This window comes from Diabrotica undecimpunctata, chromosome 6 (genome assembly GCF_040954645.1).
Source record: "Diabrotica undecimpunctata isolate CICGRU chromosome 6, icDiaUnde3, whole genome shotgun sequence".
Taxonomy (NCBI): domain Eukaryota; kingdom Metazoa; phylum Arthropoda; class Insecta; order Coleoptera; family Chrysomelidae; genus Diabrotica; species Diabrotica undecimpunctata.
This window is the reverse complement of record NC_092808.1, coordinates 29,440,688-29,461,326: the sequence shown is the minus strand read 5'-3', so window position 1 is coordinate 29,461,326 and position 20,639 is coordinate 29,440,688. Positions and strand designations below refer to the sequence as shown.

General features: G+C 34.4%; 1 protein-coding gene across 1 annotated transcript in view; it reads left to right on the top strand.

Annotated features, from left to right (window-relative positions):
- fwd (phosphatidylinositol 4-kinase beta fwd) overlaps positions 1 to 20,639 on the top strand; it is a 265,938-nt gene that overhangs the window by 141,345 nt on the left and 103,954 nt on the right. The window contains exon 3 of the mRNA XM_072534539.1: positions 5,498 to 6,172. Coding sequence (XP_072390640.1) covers positions 5,498 to 6,172 — 675 coding nt within the window. The remainder of the gene's footprint in view (positions 1 to 5,497; positions 6,173 to 20,639) is intronic.

Sequence of the window (20,639 nt, the reverse complement as noted above, 5' to 3'; positions counted from 1 at the left end):
ATTCTTGAACCTGTTGTGCGCCCGTTTGCTGCTGCTGTTGGAAAAAAATTTTACTTTATGCATGATAACGCTCGGCCACATGTTGCGCATATTGTAACAAACTGGTTGGATAACGAGGGTATTGATGTATTTCCGTGGCCAGCACAATCACCGGACTTGAATCCCATTGAGCATGTATGGGACATGCTCCAACGAAGAATTACTCCACATATGGGCAATACCTACAATAAATTTCAATTAAAAGAGCTTGTGAGAGAACAATGGACACAACTAACTCAAGCAGATATTAACAATGTGATTCGGAGCATGAACAGTAGATGTAGAGCTGTGATAAACCAACGTGGTGGCCATACTTTATTTTAAGTTTATATTTCGTATTTTTAACATTTTATGGTGGTATTTGAAAGATGGGTGATTTGCAATATATTTTTTTTTGCTCCAATTTTCTGTTTTTTGCAATTTATGGTTTTTGGCATATTAAACAACAATTTAAACTACAAATTTTGTATAAGTTTTTTTAAGTTGATTACACATAAACAAAATACGTCTATTTATAAAAATATCCCTAGACTTTTGCGTTGTGTGTACTTATAGTATACCCATGAGGACAATAATTCAAAATAATAATTTACTACTTAACTCTAGTTAACTAAAATGCAAACTCTAGTACTCTCTAGATCGTGAGCCTATTCAAACGATAGGATATATTGATTATAATCGATGATATCGATCGACAAAAATAAAGCTGAAAGTCTTTGAATGAAAAATCCCAAGGAACATATTTGGACCTCTTACAGAAAACAGAGTATGGAGATCCAGGTACATGAACTGTTTAAAGAGGCACTGAGTTCAGAATTCTTTAAACTTTAGAGACTTCTATGGGTTGGTTATGTAGTGACAATGGAGACCGACAGACTGTGGAAAAGAGCCGTAGATAGTAAAATGCAGTACGCAAGGCCAAAATGATGGCGACGGAAAAGGTGGGAGGATGAAGTGGCAGCGGACGCGCAAAATTTGCTAGAAGTAATTACTGTGAGAAGAGCAACAGAGGTGGGACCGACAATGTTGGAGGAGGCCAAGGCTCGATGTGGGCTGTAGTGCCATTGGAGAGAGAGAATAATTGAAAAATTTCTGGTGTCTGTGTCGGGATCAAACCCGGACCTCTTATTCTATTGGATCATTATCATGTCATCTCTCTCTAGGTCTACCTATACTTCTGCTTCCGATAGACGAACGTCTATCGTGCTATTCTATTCTATTTTCTGTCAATCTAATAATGTTACTATTCCATTATTCCTTTCGAAATTGCACACATTAATTTATGTTGTATATCCTCCGCGACTTTCTGTTGTCGTTACTTCTTGATCTGCCCATTTTCTTATGATTCTCATTTCACTTGTTTCCAGATATCTTCTTGTTGTGATAGTTTCTGGTCTCGTTTCAGCGATGTATGTCATGCCAGATAAGCGTTTTTGATTATTAGTTTAGGTATTTGATTTCCATATTGTGTAGCTAAGGCATTTTGCTGTTCTATCCAATGGTACGTGTTTATTATATAGTAGATGTATAACGTTTGATAGTTGCACTCTGTCGAATGAATTTTCTAGATCGACGAAGTACACTGAGCGGGTTTGTTGCACGGTCGATAATTCGAAGGATTTCGAAAATTAGGTTTGTTTTTGTTGCACTTTTTACCACTTTGCTGCCACCATCAAATAGTGTTTGTTCATTTTACTGCGTAGTTTTCAAACTGACCCACATTACATATACATCGAATACCAGCTGAAAACATTTTAAATATTAATATTTCATCGTTTCTTATTAGGAGCGATCATATATTTGATACTCCCGAGTTTTCTACTATCAAATTAATTTATTATTTAACAGTACTATTTCAAAATACTTAAAATTTAATCTTGCATGTGGCATGCAACATACGCTGTACCTTGGTTTTATTGTAATATATTTTACTCATAACATAGACTTAAAATCATTTAATAAAAATATGGTTTCACGTTGCCATATTTAGACCAACCAAGTAGTAAAAAATAAACCTTTTTTCGTCACAACTGTATGGACGGGTTTGATAGTTGAAATGGGTAGTATGAGATATTACAAAAAGACTCTCATCTAGGGATTCATCAATTTTTGATCAAAAAAATCAAAACGTCAAACTCCTTATTTTGCTCATAAATTAAAAACTTGTCTATTTAGAGATTTGAAGTCAACAGACAACGTTTTCAGAAAAAAAAAAGATACACAAAATGAGATATGCTAAATAAAAATCGGTTAATGCACAAAAAAGTTATTGCAAAATGAACAACAAAATCGCTGCTTTGAATACTGTTCTTTTTTATTATTTATTAAAATTTGTTTAAATGTACCTGACCCTGAGGGTCTTATTGTGCTTGAATTATGTGCAAAAGATGGGCCAGATTCGTTCAGTTTTTGCGAAATTTAATTTGTTTATAAGATTTTTTAAAAAATGAGATAATTTCTAGGGCTGATCCAGATGATTTGACTGAGTGGATTTCAATAATCCGGGGCTTATTTTCTTTGTTAAAACGTATACTATTAACCTTTATTAAAGGTTTCAACACTTTGTGCTTTCTTAACAATGAGTTTTTTTAAGGGAAGAGGTCGTTAACCTTTTGCCCAACCCCCTAATCTTCGAAGGACCATTTCTCCCACTCTCGTTTGCCCTGACTCTGCTTCCCACTGGGGTTGGTTACCATAATCTTCCACAGAGTTGCTCAGGTTACCAGGGTTCACCGCGTGGAGGTGAGAGTTGGAATTGAGTAGGAGAGGCTAGTGACGCTAACAGGATGCAGCGTCATATTTTACGCATCACTACCCTATTTGAATTGTATCAGCTCTTTGATGAGCCAGATGTCATAACATTCATTAAAACACAGCGACTTAGATGGGCTGGACACATAATACGAATTCCAGAAAATACGATTGCTAAAAAGCTAACCACAGGAACACCTGTAGGAAGAAGGAGCAAAGGCCGACCGCGAATTAGGTGGTTAGATGAAGTTGAAACCGACTTACAGATATTAAAAATCAGAAGATGGCAACATGTTGCCAGAAACCGAACAGAATGGCGACGAATCTTAGAGCAGGCCAAGATCCACAGAGGATTGTCGAGCCAAAGATGATGATGATGAAAGGTTTGAACAACCCTTATTAGTTTGTAAGGATGGGTCAAAGTATGTCTGTGCCTTAATAGCACTTTATGTGTATCTTATAATGCTTCAGTATCCGCGTTCTGATATCTCCTAAAAAGTGTGATATGCTTTTTTACTCATAACTCAGTTAGTTAACACATTGCTAGACACTCCCGCATTGCAAATCGGTCAAAACTTGTCACACGGATATTTAAGGATGTAAAAATTAAATTTCAGAAATTCCTTTAGGGAGGTGTTTCTAGGAGTAATTAGTATAGTTTTTTTTGCCAAAAGTACACACGGTTATAACCGTTCCGGTCCTACCAGACAGTTATTATCTGCATCATAGGACACGACGGCTACCACCGTCTGTTTATAACACAAAATTATTTATTTTAATAAACCGAACATAAATAAAATTCAAGAAACAAAATACAAACAATAAAATGCAAAAAATAAAATACAAAAAAATACATTTACACTTTTATATTTGCGTATGCCACAACTCGAAATATAGTCCTGGACACAATGGGGGATGTTCAGGACATGTTTTGTACCTGCAGCTGGTCTCTCTTCTCCTTCCGTCTTTTGTGCACTGTTTGTACCGCAGAAAATACTTATTTCGGCTATAATTCTGTGGAAAAAGTATCGTTTCCTGAAAATGCTGTACTGGTAAATTTTCAGGATTACAGGATTCAGGATTTCAGGATTAAGTATGTCTGTGACTTATAGCACTTTATGTGTATCTTATAATGCTTCAGTATCCGCGTTCTGATATCTCCTAAAAAGTGTGATATGCTTTTTTACTCATAACTCAGTTACCACATTGCTAGACACTCCCGCATTGCAAATCGGTCTCCCTAAATTTTCAGGATTACCAGGAAGAGCCGTATTTTCTTGTGGTGTATGTTGTGAAGAAAACCTAATCAATGTTCTCGCATCTTTTACTTTAGGGTCCAGTCCTAACAGGCTTTGGATAAGTAAATCCCTGAAATCGATAAATCTGATCGTTGCTGCTGGATTAGGACTGTTAATCTTTTTGAACAAAAAAATGAATTCCAGACAGCTATATATTTGTTTTCGTGGGGTATGAAAATTATGAAATCATTTGATCACACCTGTCTATCCCAGATATATATTGGTTATAATGAAATACTTCGATGGGTTTTATTTTTTCTTGTTCTCTTCTGTTTTTACATCTTATTAGTTTCGAGTGATGCAAAGTCATAATCACAAGCACTTCGCGGTTATCTCTCCACTTTGAAATGTACACTTTTTCTTGTCTTTTCCATACATGCTCTCCTTTTCTTAATATTGCTTTAGTTACTACAGCAGAATTTCCTCGCCTGTCTCTTCGAAGAGTACCCGTTACGTGAGTTTTATGTCGAAGAAGTCGATTAGCTAGGGATATGCTGTTATAGTAATTGTCCATATAGAGATGGTATCCCTTGTTTATATATGGTTGCATTAATTTTAATACAACCGCTTCAGTTTTAGACATAGCTTCAACAGGCGAATTCTCTCCTTGCCCTTTGTAAGTATATATCTATTTTTAGGACATAACCAAAGCTAATCGCCCTCGGAATAAAAGTAATGATTAATCTAGAGATAATTGTTGTGGAGGCTTATAACAAGATGGAAAATGTCTAATACACAAGTCTAAAATATTTCTTAACTTCGCTAATCTATCGGTCTCAGTAGAAAATCCCTGCTTATTATGCGCTAAAAAGCTGCGTAAAATTTGTTCGACGCGTCTACCAGACTTTGTTATGGGAAATATCGGAAATAGTTTAATGGTTTTAGGCTAAAAAGTCTTCGTATATCGCAATTTTTCGTTTGTCCTCGTAACAAATATCAGGCTAAAAATGTATGTCACTCTTGCTTATCCATCGATTTGTAATTTTGTTCTGAAGCTATTTTCTTGTGGTATTTTAAATTAAATTGTATGTAAAAAATATTGGGAATAAGCCACAGTTAAAGATTAAAGTATGTTAATGGACGTTTCAATTTCCACTTCGGAAATCATTCTCAAAATACAAAGTATTTTTTGTATTTTGAGAACGATTTCCGAAGTGGAAATTGAAACGTTTAATTAACCTTTAATTTAACCTACCCATTGAAACTTACCTTATTGAAAAAAGAATAATAATCGTGAATAATGGGAGTGTATATTCATTAATTTTCATTAAAAACTTTCCATTTGTAAATACTAATCTAGAAACGGCTATAAAATTTCAAAACTAAACTTTTGTTTTAAATTGATGCAATTTTATTTCGTTAACATGAGATCTAAATAAATCTAATAAAATATTTATTTTAAATTGCAGGTCTATGGGAATTCTTTTACCTCCTGTCACTCAAGTCACCACTTCGACGACCAACCACCTAACTCACCACCACCGCAACCGGAGTCTAGATTCCGCGCTCCAACGTATCCCAGAGGTAGACGTCACACCAAGTCCAGAATGCGAAACTGTCAACGCCATTTTATGTTCCACCGTCTCCAACACAAACGAACCTCATCCCAAATCGTCTTCCAAGCAACGAAACGATGAACTCGCCAGCCTCGGTTCCGACGATTCTGGTATCCTGTGCGGTTCTGATGCCGGCTCGTCGTCCGAATCTAACGCCACTCGAGAATCTAGTGTCGAATACATCGATAATATCGCGGCCGAACGCAAGACCGAATCAAAAGAAGTAGATTGCTCGGAAGATAACGACGACGACTCTGAACGGACTAAAACCAGCTCGAGTTCGTGTTCGAGCTCTGATGCACCGAAGAGTTCCGGTATGTTGCGATTGCTCGAGAGCAAAGTGTTCGACGTTTCGATGGCTATGCATTACCTCTTCAATAGCAAAGAACCGGGAGTGTTGTGTTATATTGTTAACAAGATGTTTAGTTTTGATAATCATGAGGTGGACTTTTATTTACCTCAGTTGGTGTGTATGTACATACAAATGCACGACGTAGCCGAAGTTATACATAGGTATCTCATTCATAGGTGAGTAATTACTAGATTATAATATATCGTCAATTTTTTTAGTAAATCATATTGAAATTAATTAAACCATAAGTAACCAACTAATTGAGACTTGGTATTGCTTTTTTATAACTAACGATTTGGCATCCGACATCCGATTAATGCCATATATAAAACCTTCTCTACCGCATCCAACATTTTATAAAGAACCAAATACTTATTTTAAATTTGCTGCTAGGCCTAATATAGACCTTAATTCGTATCTATAGTAAATATTGTACAATCTCAGTATTTATTAGGTATGTACTTACCCTCGGCTCAAAATGTTCAGTTCAAATATTCATTACAATGAAATCTTGTTTATATTAATAAAGAGTAGTCTTTATTTAATATCTCTAGGGTGATTGGGGCGTTATAACCAAAAGGACCTTACTTAAAATTTACGCTTCAACCGGATCTTATCTAATATTTATTTTATTCAGCCGAAATAAACTTAGATCCTATTTGAAGTATTTTTAGCGGAATGATTTTTAATCCTGTAGAAAACGGAATCCATGATTTAAAAATGTGTCATTTGGTCATAGTTGAAATTATATGAATTATTTATTTTAAATTTGTAATATAACGAATAACTCATCTTTCCTAACAATATATCTATATGTTACTTTGGTTTTTTTGTTGAAAGTTGGTGTTAAATTTTGCACATAGACGGTTATTGCTACCTACCAAAATAAGAAACATTGTCTGAAAAAAATAGTAAAAATGCTGTGTTTTTGTGCAAAAAATCTTTTTTTATATAACAGAACTAACCTAACAACAAAGTACGTAATACAATAATAAATTCTACTATACTATGACTGTAATAATGCAGAAAATCAAAAATAAAATAAAAGAAGACAGTCTAAAACACTCTAATCACAATCCTCCTTTTTTTGGCAATCAGCATCTGCCCGTTGGTAGATTTCAGTGGTATCTTTTCCTTACAAGCCACAGGAGCTCCGTTTAGGCCAATAATCATTCCTGAATTTTTGTTTAAAGCATATGACGTTAAAAAGAAAGTATTATGTTGTTCAGTTACCGAAATATTCTCATGGGATGCAGAATCATATATAAATAATTTATATTTCGATAAAGGAAAAGGGCGCTTTTTAAGCACAGCGGATTTAAAAAAAAGGCTCTAGATATGTTTTGAAACCAAACATCATGTCCTGTGTTACACGTTCCCAGTGAACTTTTTACCACAGCTTTCAACTAATGAATACCATCCTTTGGGAACATACAAAATCTCTTTCTTACGCTTCTTTTTTTCAATTTGTGCAAAATCTCAATCACACGGTAAGAAGCTTTGACCTGACTCGGGTAAATGGTGTACTATTTTTGAAAAGTTGAAAGGAAATGGATCATAACAGCATTTTTGTTCTGCCCCTCATAGTTGTCAGTAAATATATGCAGAACAGTAACAGAACTTTTAATATACTTCTGTATAAAATGCCACAAAAACGATATAGTTTCTATAGAGCCTTTCTTCGCAACTGTTTCGTCCAACATATAACTGACTGATAAAGACGAGTGAAAAAGAGTAAATCCAGATCTGCCTAGTATAAAATATTTCCCCCGTAGTCAAATCAGGAACTGGCAAATTTTGCTGATAATCGAAACAAATAATCTCCACAGTTTCGCACATTTAACTCTTCTGATAGATATCTGCCGCAGGACCAGACGAGTTCTACTCAGAAATTTTGATAATTATGGATAAAGACGAAGTAAAAAGACTTACCTTGATCTTCAACACTATATACCAAAGTGGAAAAATACCCTAACAGTGGCTAAGATCAACTTTTATAACAATCCCTAAAAAACCCAATGCCAAAAAATGTGAAGATTATTGAATAATAAGCCTTATGAGCCATCTCCTGAAAACTTTTTTAAAAATTATACATAAAAGAATATATAAAAAGTGTGAAGAACACATGACAAACACACGATTCGGCTTCAGGGATGCATTGGGTACTCGAGAGGCACTTTTCGCAATACAAGTTCTCTTTCAAAAATGTAGAGACGTGATTTGTGATATATATGTCTGTTTTGTTGATTACCAGAAAGCTTTCGATAGAATAAAACATGACGAACTGATGAAAATATTAAATTCAATTGGTCTAGACAGCAGAGATCGCCGTATAATAAACAATATCTATTACGAACAAACTGCAGCTGTTAGAGTTGGGGATCAGTTAACAGACGACATAAAGATAAAAAGAGATGTGCGACAGGAATTTATATTGTCCCCATTATTGTTCAATACATATTCAGAGCACATTATGAACCTAGCGCTAACGGACATAGACGAGGGGATACTTATAAACGGAGAACGATTAAACAACATAAGATACGCTGATGATACTGTCATTTTTGCAGACAGTCTTAAAGGTCTGCAGACACTTGTCTCCAGGGTGGCAGAAGTAAGTAGCAGGTTTGGGCTTGATTTTAACATCAAAAAAACCAAATACATGGTTATAAGCAAAAATAGGATACCACCTTTTATATGGCGTGGACTCATGGAGCTTAACTGAAGCATCACTGAAGAGACTCGAAGCATTTGAGATGTGGTGTTATAGACGCATGTTGAGGATTTCTTGGATAGACAGAGTTACCAACGAAGAAGTACTACATAGAATGGGTAAAGAGCGCGAACTAGTCATAACCATAAAACGTCGCAAACTAGAATACTTGGGTCATATATGCCCAATGCCCAATGAACAACGATACAACCTACTTCGGACCATACTTCAAGGTAAAGTGCATGGGAAAAGAGGTCCAGGACGAAGAAGAATATCCTGGCTGCATAACCTGCGAAAATGGTTTAACTTAACCACTACCGGACTTTTCAGGGCAGCAATTAACAAAGTCAGAATAGCCATGTTAGTGTCCAACATCCGTAACGGATAGGCACCATAAGAAGAAGATAGATATTTCTTTTTATTTTCATTTCGTGAATAGTGTAATTTACGCACTAGAAAACTATTTATGTGCTCCTCAATCTGTTTCACAACACTTTCCTGCTTTTTGTTTGGTCGATTATGGTGTTTACGACGGGAATTTCTTGCAAGCACCAGATCAGATGCTCTTGACTGTGCAATTTTCAATGCTCTTGATTTGTGAACCGCATGTAAGTTAGAAAATGCTGAGCGACACTTTTTGTACCCATTTTAACACTATAGCGATAAGAATACTTGTTCGTTTCGCGTGCGCATGTTTTTCTCCTTTTGGATACTTTTCTTACATCTATGAGTGACCCTAAATAACTATCTTAAATGTTCTGTCTCCCATTGCATAAAATGCTGTAAGTATTGCATCTTTCTCTATTTCCGTCGTTTTTCAAAGCACCGGCTACGACACTAACATCTGGACCCTTGTTTCTTTGCTACAATAGTTTTACCACTACTAGTTGTGTATGGTGCAGTGCAAGGAATTATCTCAGTTTATCATTAGTTAGATAATACTTATATTTATTTCGGAGCATACCCATGCGTTCAGGCTACTTGGAATGAGCCACTGTAAATAACCTCAGCTGTTAGCATCTTTTCTAATCAACTAATGCACCAAAAATTAACTTGGCACGAAATATGAGGCAGGACATAATTTGATAGGACATGAAAATAAATCATTTAAAAAATTTGAAATACTGGTTATGTCTTGTTTTTTCGATTGCTTTTCTATAGTCCTAGTCTTTTTACAATTGAAATCTCTACGCAATTTCAATTTATTTTCACAGAACATACAAACGAAACGTTATGGAGGAAAATAGCTTTTTACGTATTTCAAAACCATGGAAAAGTTCTGATATTGCATTTCAATCTCTGATCATATCCTGAGAATCCGAAAAAGTCAATACAACTTCAGACGTATGAGTATATTATCCGATTGAAACTCCAAGTAAAACAAACAATTCTTATGTTACAATGAAAGCTTGAAGCGGAAATAGGGAAAATACCAGCTATTTTCGATTATAACGGTAGAAAAGTTTCTTATTGAGAATATTTTTCTGAAATAGTCTGTGTGTTTTGTGTAAAACTTCGAGGTCGCTGGTTAAATGAAATTAGAATAGGAAGAAAAAATGCAATATTTTTACTGTAAATAAATTAGCGAAAATAGCAAATATTAATTATTATGAATTAATTACGAAAATTAGCTGGCTTTACTCATTGCTGTTATCTGTACAAAGAATAGAACTTTCCTTTGAAATATTGGTGTATTAATCGTAGCAGGCAGTAGAATAGTACCACGTCGCGACGTTAGGACGTAACCGATAAACTGGATATTTTCAGTATGCTGTCCTGGTAGGAAGTGTTGTCTTGAGATCGTCAAAAAACCCTCTGACCGTTAGGTGGTCCATGGGACAAGTGCACTCCCATAAATCTGCGCTATTGTAATGCGCCTTTGAATGGCGATAATCTAACTTTGAAATATATTTTAAATGATACTATAAATGATACTTTACAGCGGTTTGTGTGTGGTGGCGATATAATTTCCAAAATAACAAAAGAGAAGTCAGATTCTTTTAACTTAAAAACAGACTAAATGTGTTTAAGCCTGTTTAACAATGAAATTTTACTGATTAGAAGAAAATAATATCTTTTAAAGTAAATAAGTAGTTAGAAAATACCATTAAATAAGATCATATTATAGTACAGTGTTAAAAATATTAAATGTTAAATATGAAAATAAATACTAAATACTTTCGCAAACACTGAGGTTATACAATATTCAACAAATCTGGTATTTGGTCAGTACAAAACACTTTTAAAATGTTTTGTATAGGCTTCGACAGGTGCTATCGAACCATCAGAAATAAATAACTTAAACAACTAAAACGGAAAACCAAATTAGACCAATCAATACTTTATCAATTTCTTAATGTCTGTATTATTTTATTTATTAATTTCTGTATTGACTATTTTTGTATTAGAATTTTTGATTAGCAAAAGTCAAGTAAAAGAAACTTTTATTGGTATAACTACGAGGGTGGATTGATATAAAACTAGCCTTTGATAGAAAAAGAAGTTTTTTGGAATTAGATCGATTTATTTCTCAACATAGTCACCTTTTAGCTCGATACACTTAGTAAGACGATGTTCCAATTTTTTTATCTCATCCGAATAGTACTTTTGCTCGAGCTCTTCAAAATAGGTCGAAGTTTCAGCGACGACTTTCTTCATTTGTTGCGAAACAGCGTCCTCCGAGCCATTTTTTTAGGTTTGGAAACAGGAAAAAATCGCTGGCGGCAAGATCTGGGGAATACGATGGATGTTTAACCAATTCATAGCCTAATTCGTGTAATTTTTCCATGGCGACGTCCGATCGGTGAGCCGGTGCATTGTCTTGGTGAAAGAGCACTTTTTTGCGTTCCAAACCGGGGCGCTTTCGACGAAATTCGGCATCGAATCGATCCAATAATGCTGCTTAGTACTCACCATTGATTGTTTTTTCTTTTTCCAAGTACTCGATGTGGATTATGCCCTTCGCATCCCAGAAACCAGTCGCCATCACTTTGCCGGCCGAATGTGCACTCTTTGCATTCTTCGGCGGCCCTTCGCCGCGTTTGCGCCACTGTTTCGACTGTTCTTTGGTTTCCGGTGTGTAATAATAATTGCAAAAACTAATATTAACTTTAAACATACTGAAAAACAGTTTTCAATGTTTTATCAATAAATACACCAATACTGAATAATACAAATTGAAATAAAAAGTAAATTAAAAAAATATCGCCACTCTCTACATTTCACCGCTTTATCCTCAACTAGATTTGTATTAAAATACGCCTATCGATGATATGTTCCCTATTACAATTTATTACCTTTCGAACCACAAACGACTCCCCAATTAATGCTTTTGAGAGTTCGATTCTTTCACGAGAGAGCAATAACTAGATGCATATCTTATCCCCCGTTGCTCCGAGTGTTCGGAATCGGTTTTGATTCATAAATTTCCCAAGATATTAGTCATCTCTTAGTTCTGTTCGACTGGGTAGGAAATTCTCCGCGATTTTATCTCCGGAAGTTTAAGGAAAAATTTATCTAAAATGGGAGTTGAAAATTTTCGTTAGTTTGCTGGGATACTTAAAATTTTAGATTAGATTTTGCTTTGTTAATAATTGACGCCATGTTGGCGTCAATTTAATAGTATAATTGGAAAGTGAAAATTCTCACTTACAGAATAACATATATATTATTGTTAATTTTACATTAGTATTTCTACGGTTTTTGTCCATTTTTGTCAGCCCGTGTCACCGTACTCCAATTTATGATGCCGCTCTTTGTTTCAGTCTTTCAAGTACTTCTTTTCCGATATTTTTTTTCTTCTAATGGTCTTCTTAATTCAGAGTTAACCGTAAACCTCTTCAATTTTTTATTTCCTCTAATCATTTTCCTACTCTTACTTATCAGAAAATATTTTTAAAACATTTCCTAAATGAGAAATGCAGATTGGATCAATGTAGATATTTATTGGATCACTGTACATACATTGTAAAGGGCTCCAAGACTTTTCTCAATTTTTGATTATTTCTTTCTCCATATTTTTGTAGCAATCCTTTACTTATCTTATCGGTTAAGATAAGTAAACTACGGATGTTACGGAGCTCTAATCTGCTACACTATCATCTACCAATTCTCGCTATCGTGGGCCGTCACCCTATGATAAGAATGTATGTAGAGTACGACCTCCAGAACCTTATGGGAATCCATATGTATGTCACCCTATGATAAGAATGTATGTAGAGTACGACCTCCAGAACCTTATGGGAATCCATATGTATTCAAAGTCCTGAATACAGCTTTGAATGGTAAAATGGTAAATGCAACCAACTATATGTTCGATTACTGGTTAATCCGGCTCGAAGGACCATCAATGTAGGGCTTATACTCAGTTGAATATTATTTGAATTTCCCGGGGAGTAATAATACAAAACATTTATGAGAATAAATGTCTATCTACCTTTCCCCATGTACAACACTGCTGCCGTCCCTACGAAGTGCAGGATGAAGGCTATACCTGGACATGTATAAGAGAGTGCTCAAAAGTTTTAACAATATTAAAGAGGAGGCACGCTAGCGCGTTTCCTGTCTTAGGCCGTTAGTAATATTAAAGAACGTAGATTTTTCATCAATGACTATAATGATCTATTTGGTTAATGGTTTTATTCTCAAGAGATTTCCAAGTTCCCTTATGAAATCGTGTCACACCTATTACCGTATTCTTGATTGTAGCAAATTTTATGAGTCCCTTGTCATTTGAGTCTGCGTGTATGCCCCCTTTATCGATGGTGGGATAGCATTAGCAAACTCTTCTTTAAGTATTATTCGACATATTCTGTGAACAATAGGCTTGAAGTCAATTACGCTGTTTCATCCTGCTGCTCACAATAAATCCGGTACCAAATTCGTGACGGGTAGGGTGTCCGTTGTAGTAGATATTGTAGGTCTTTTTTCTAGGATTCCTGAGTTAGTCCATCTCATCTCCTGTAAAGCAATGATGTATGCTTAGGCTTTATGCATTTCTTGTATAAGTAGAGCTGTATCTCCAATCTGTATCTGTATCTTTGTAGCTTTCATAACATGGGTTTTTTCCAGGGTTGGATAATTAGCCGAACGTTAAACCCACTTCTTGGAGGTCCATTTCACCCGCTCTTGTCAGTTCCCGACCTAACTTTCCACTAGGGTTGGTTACCGGATCTCCAATTGGGTTGCTCGGTTTTACAGGGGCACCAGCCTGAAGATTAGAGTCAGATTTGAGTAGAAGAGGCTAAGTGGAGTCAACTGAAACCAACTTCTTGTTTGCGCATGCTACTCCTTTACCGCCCTTATATGCCATGCGTGATTATATATATATATATATATATATATATATATATATATATATACAGTGTGGCGCACCGAAAACGAAACACTGGCAGATGATTCCTTTTTTGAAAAAACGCTCGGACCCGTCGATTTTGTTTTCGAGGGGGACACAAAATTGTCACATCATCCCTAAAATCTTAAATGAAAAGGGGGGTCGAATGATCCATTATTTGAAAGGTCTTTCAACTCCCTTTATAATGATGTAAAATTCATGTATTCAATTCAGTAGTTTTGGAGATTTATTGATTTAAAGTTTAAAGTAGACTTTAATAGGTAAGTACATCAAATTAGTTTGTACTTCTTTCAGAAGAAATTTGAGTAAAAGCATTTTCTTGATAAGTAAATGCTTTTATTTACTACGCCCATGGTTTATTAATAATAAAAATAGCAATTGAAGTGTCCTTTGTGACAAAAAAAGTTGTTTCTTGAATAAAGATAAGTAGAGAATGCCACGTACTTATTTTAAATAGGAAATAGTACATTAGTTTGCGATTGATTTGACCAATCTTTGTTGTTAAAATATCATTTATTGCTTTATACATAAATTAACCATGGTATATTCCACGGCAGAAAGGGTTGAAATTATTGAAATATTTTTCGGAAATAATCAGTGCGCTAATAAAACAGCACAAATTTTTAATGAGCGACATGAGAACAATAATGTGCACCGAAAATATGTTCTAGAACTTGTAGCTAAATTTCGGGAAACTGGATCAGTCGCCAATAAAAAACGTAATATTGAAAATCCTATAAGGAACGAAGTAACAGAAGTGGGGGTTTTAGGGCAAGTTATTGTAGATCCTACATTAAGTACCCGCAAATTGCAAACTTCGTGTGGTGTTAGTCGACGTACTATCCAACGGATTCTAAAGGCCCATAATTTTCATCCGTATAAAATTCACCTTGTACAAGAACTTAATGAAGACGATTTTGATAAGCGATTAGAATTTTGTGAAGTTATGAGTGAATGAATTAAAAACGATGAACAATTTTTATTTAACATTTGCTTTTCCGACGAATGTTCCTTTTTTTTAAATGGCGAAGTAAATCGTCATAATTGTCGATATTGGTCGGACTCTAATCCCAGAATTTACCATGAGGTACACACACAGCAGCCACAAAAATTAAATGTTTGGGCTGGCATTTTTGGCGATCATTTGGTTGGTCCTTTTTTCTTACCTGGAAATTTGACTGGTGAAATGTATTTGGAATTACTGCAAAATGCCATAGATCCTGCGCTAACAGATATAATTGAAAATCAGAATGATGGTCGATACGTTGAGAATATGTTGATGTTCCAACAGGATGGTGCCCCACCACATTACGCATTAAGAGTTCGGCATTATTTAGATCAGACCTTTCCAGGTCAATGGATTGGTAGAAGAGGTGCCGTTGAATGGCCCCCAAGATCGCCAGATTTATCACCTTTGGATTTCTTGTTGTGGGGTTACTTAAAAAGCAAAATCTATGCTACTCAGCCAACATCCTTAGAAGATTTACGACAAAGAATTGTGAATGAGTGCCATCAAATTACTCCTCAAATATTGCAAAATGTCCGGCAACGTTTTCAGCAAAATCTTTATTATTGCATGGAAAGTAATGGTGGTCGTTTTCAACATTTACTCGGCTGACAGGTCAGTTCATTCTTTATTTTTTAACAACTTTGCTGCTATGTATTGATCTCCTCTTACGATGATGTATTTAAAATTTAAATCAATAAATCTCCAAAACTACTGAATTGAAATTGTAAAGGGAGTTGAAAGACCTTTTAAATGATGGATCATTCGACCCCCTTTCCATTTAAGATTTTAGGGATGGTGCCACCCCCGCTTAGGGGGCTGCAAATGTGAATGTGATTTTATGCCAATTTTGTTTCCCCCTCGATAACAAAATCGACGGGTCCAAGCGTTTTTTTTAAAAAGGAATCATCTGCCAGTAAATGCATCTGTTTCGTTTTCGGTGCGCCACCCTGTATATATATATATATATATATATATATATATATATATATATATATATATATATATATATATATATATATATATATATATATATATATATATATATATGTCATACGTTAAATAAAAATAACTAGGTATATTATAGATATCAAATTCTTATAATGCAGTTTTACAAATTCTGACAAATGACATTCAATTTCAATTCTTTGAAAACAAACTGCATAAATTTATTACTGTGCGTTTGTAGTAAAATGTTTTCCTTTCCACATTACAAATATTCCATTTGCTATTGAAACAAAGCAAATATTGTCCTTTGACCTCTTTTGAGTGTACTTGGTTTTTAAACAACATTCCAAAGCAATTTACAAGTTAAACAATTAGCTGTATCTAGTTAAAATGTGAAAATTGAATGTGTAAAGAAAATACAGTTCTCTCTCCGAATTGAATTCGAAATGCTATTTTAACTTTTTACATCTAACTTTCGTATTTTGTGTATAATTTTTAGACATTTTAGTATTACTGAACCAAAAATATTTTCCTTCATGACTTGTTATACTTCTACTTCTACTAAAAGTCTTTTAACATTATGATATAGAAATTTTGGATCAATAGAATAAAGTTCACCTAAGTTGTAGATAACTTCGGGTAGAGGACGTTTATGGGCAAACTTGGACAAACTTTGTATATGATTTAGATTTGAAAACGGTTGTCGGCGTCTGAAACACCTTTCTAGTTTCACTATGCCTCATCCTAGCTGGCATACTTCTCTTTCACCTTTGCCCACTGCTCTCCATAGTTCTTTCGCATTTATTGTATATTCCCTCATTTGTGGTGTGTGTCCAAGTATTAAATACCATCTATTTAAAAAAAATCACAATTCAATTCACTTTATTTTACTGTTTAGTACTTTCAGGCGATAAATATTTATAAATACACAAATGAAAGTGCTCTTCCACAATAGTAAATGAAAACGAGAAAGTTTTTTTTAATAGACACCGAAGAATATGCCGATTAAGTACTATTCTAATTTTAATTAAATTAAAATGCAAGTAGAAAGTAAGTAGGAAGAGAAAATACCTATGATGCAGTCATATTTTTAGGAAATGATAAAGCATCAAATAATTAATTTGTTATCTAATATTATAAATTATAAGAATAGTTGTTGCTACGTAATAATGGATTGCTGATGGAATCAACCAATCCAAACAAATTTGATGCTAGTTTATTTTATAAATTAAACAATGTGAACTATTTTTTTTATTTTCACATCAGATACTTTAATATCAACGCATATTTTTGAAGTAAAGTATTTGTACTCTAACAAAATAATTGCTATTAACCAAATGATACATAATAATTTCTTCATGGTGTTTATTATGCTCAGTATCTATTTAAATATAGTACTCTACAATATAAAATACCTCTGGTTCAGGAGACATTGTTTTTCTTCTATTGCTTGTTTCCGTTGATTAAGTTACAAAAAAAGAAAGTTATAAAACCGTTTAAATCCAACGTTCATGAAGGTTTAATATAAAACCAAAAAGACAGTCTGATGTGTATGGGTCTCTGATCATACTTGAAAATAAGCTAATATTTTATACCTTTTACAACCGATCTTAAGCATTATCCTGATAACAATCTTATCTGATAATTGCATTGGCCAGAATAAAAATAATATGAAAACGAATTTTTTTCTTTATTTAGTTTTATTTGAGGACTATACGCAAGTATGATGAGAGAAACAAGAAATTTTTGGTTTCTGTTCATTTATTTGTCGTATTACCTATACAGATTTCTTACAAATCCCTATCATATGACAAAACTTATTATGCAACAGCCAACAATTATTTTACGATTACTATGTCTACATGGACACATAAAAATATAGATATTTTCAATATCAGTTTTATTTTAAGAAAATAACCTTTTAACTTGACTCATCAAGGCTAGAACCATATTTAATGAACCGTAAAAATCTATGGTCATAAATTAGCTAAATTGCTGCCTATTAAACATATATATATATATATATATATATATATATATATATATATATATATATATATATATATATATATATATATATATATATAAAGGGAGGTTGAGGTTAATTGGGTATACAGCTGATTAAAAGCCAAGTGTACTCTGTTTAACAATTCATTATATTTCGCCAATTTTCATTGGCATCATCAGATGAGAGCTACAATTATTTAAAACATGGTAAAATACAATTTAATAATAGTTTGTTGTTTATATACTTACTTAATTGAGGTTAATGGCAGTGAGATTTATTTTAATACCATCAAGTAAAAATTTTTTTGTTGGAATTAAGTAAGAACTAAGAACCTCAATTAAGTAAGTATATAAACAACAAACTATTATTAAATTGTATTTTACCATGTTTTAAATAATTGTAGCTCTCATCTGATGATGCCAATGAAAATTGGCGAAATATAATGAATTGTTAAACAGAGTACACTTGGCTTTTAATCAGCTGTATACCCAATTAACCTCAACCCCCCTTTTTCATCTACCAGTTCAGCTGTTATTTTAGAGAATCTAAATATATATATATATATATATATATATATATATATATATATATATATATATATATATATATATATATAGAAAAACCTTAAGCTGGCATAGAGTATCAAAAAGCAAAGATTGGTGGTAGGAGAGATCCCGGAAGAACTACAATCTCATGGCCACCTAACTAGAGCACTAGTACATAGTTTGGTACGTCAAACGAATTCTGTCGAAATGCCACGGACAACGTCCGTATTACCTTGGTGATTGCCAACATCGGGTATGGATAGGACATCCGAAGAAGAACAAAGATGAACTTTATACTTTTAATGTAACGTAACAGTTGTATTATCTTGTGCTGTCGGTCATATAGCCATCATAACACACTTACTCCAGTCGACGAAAATGCCACTCAACCTCTAAAAATCATACGAACAAGCTGAATTTTGCCGAGAATATTAATTTTGGGACCCCAAAAAAGATCCAAAAAAGTTTACCACTTTTACCCCCTGACTTCCCCCTGAAACCCCGCTCGCGGGGGGGGGGTAAAAGCGCAAAAAAATCGATTTACCAAGAATCTGTACACTGTAAAAAATATGTTTCAAATAAAAAATGTACCTGAGATAATTTTAAACAAAAATGTTTATTAGAATTTTTTGTGTAGAATGAACCGTTTTCTTAGAAACAACGCTTGTAGCGACCGTAGATTTTGCATGTGTTAAGCGCGCGAAATCAATGTTCAATAAAATTTGTATCAGCTCGACGGTAAAAATTCGATATCTTTTGATTCAAGTGACCTTTCGACAAAAATTAAGACGCGTTTTAAAGGTAATGATGCGTCCGCTGTCCATCATTGATGGTCAACGGGGGGTACCACAGCCTAGTTTGACCTTAAGCGGTGTACAAGAAGTGATCGACAAGGACCAGAGGGTTGTAAGAAGTTGTCGCTTATCGCTAGATCTCTTCTTCTATGCCGAAGAATTGTCACCATACCTGCCTCACCTGTCCTCTTTTTGTCCAAATGTTGTCTTGATGATCGATTAAATCAGGAATAAAGTAGCGAGTTCACTTTCCGTGTTTCACTTTTTAGAAATGTCTGCACCGATTTTTTACGCTTTCTTTTTTGAGCACAATAAACTTCTTTACACAATAAACTAAGAATAATAATTTGGATCAATCTATCCAAAAATATCTAAATTCACTAACTGAGCTGACGTGATTTTGCCAGTAAATACGCGTTACGACATTTAATTCCGGGTTATAGTGGTGCATTTCGTTGCTGACCGGTTTGATCAAGTGCGCGCTTACCTTTAAGCTTGCAGTCACATTCGTTGCCGCCTTAAGACGTTCTCAGTTTTACAAAGATAACGTTACCATAACCATTACAAAAAAACTATTGTTCGTTTAAAAATCAGTGATAGCTATGTTTCCCATGACTTGTTCCTTGCCGTTTCTCTTTCTTACTTTGGCGTTAAAGTCACCAATTAGATACTTGAAGTGACTTATTTAGTATATTCAGTTATGTTACCGTAGAGTGCCTCTATTTCTTCGTCAGTGTGGGTAATCCTTGGGGCAGTATATTTGTATAATTTGTATATTGTAGCTCTTTGATAGTTGTAAGGTTAAGCTAGCTACTCTGTCCGAGAAACTTGTTATTTCTACTACTCTTCGTTTCCATTTCTTATTTATTAGGAATCCAAGCCATAGCTTCATGATATCACGATACCTGCATCAGGTTAACGACTAAGAAGAAGGAATCCAATACCGCATGTTTTTGCCCGTTGATGTTCCTCGGTAGTAGGATGTGTTCCCCGACGCTAATTCCAATAGCTCCTCATCTTTTCGTCTTACTTCGCTGATTCCTAGGACGTCCTATTTTATATTTTCAGTTTATTTTTCCAGTTCTACAAGTTTTAATTGGTTTGATAGTGGGCGGCAGTTATATGTCCAGATAAAGCGTTGTTGTTTTAATTGGGCAGCTGTTTAGACTCAGCAGATTCTTAGCACCCTCTGCCTTCCTGGCTTGATCCCGACAGCTACGCAGTTTAGGGCCATTTGGACCTACGGAGAATGAGGGCGATGATTTGAGTAGGTCTT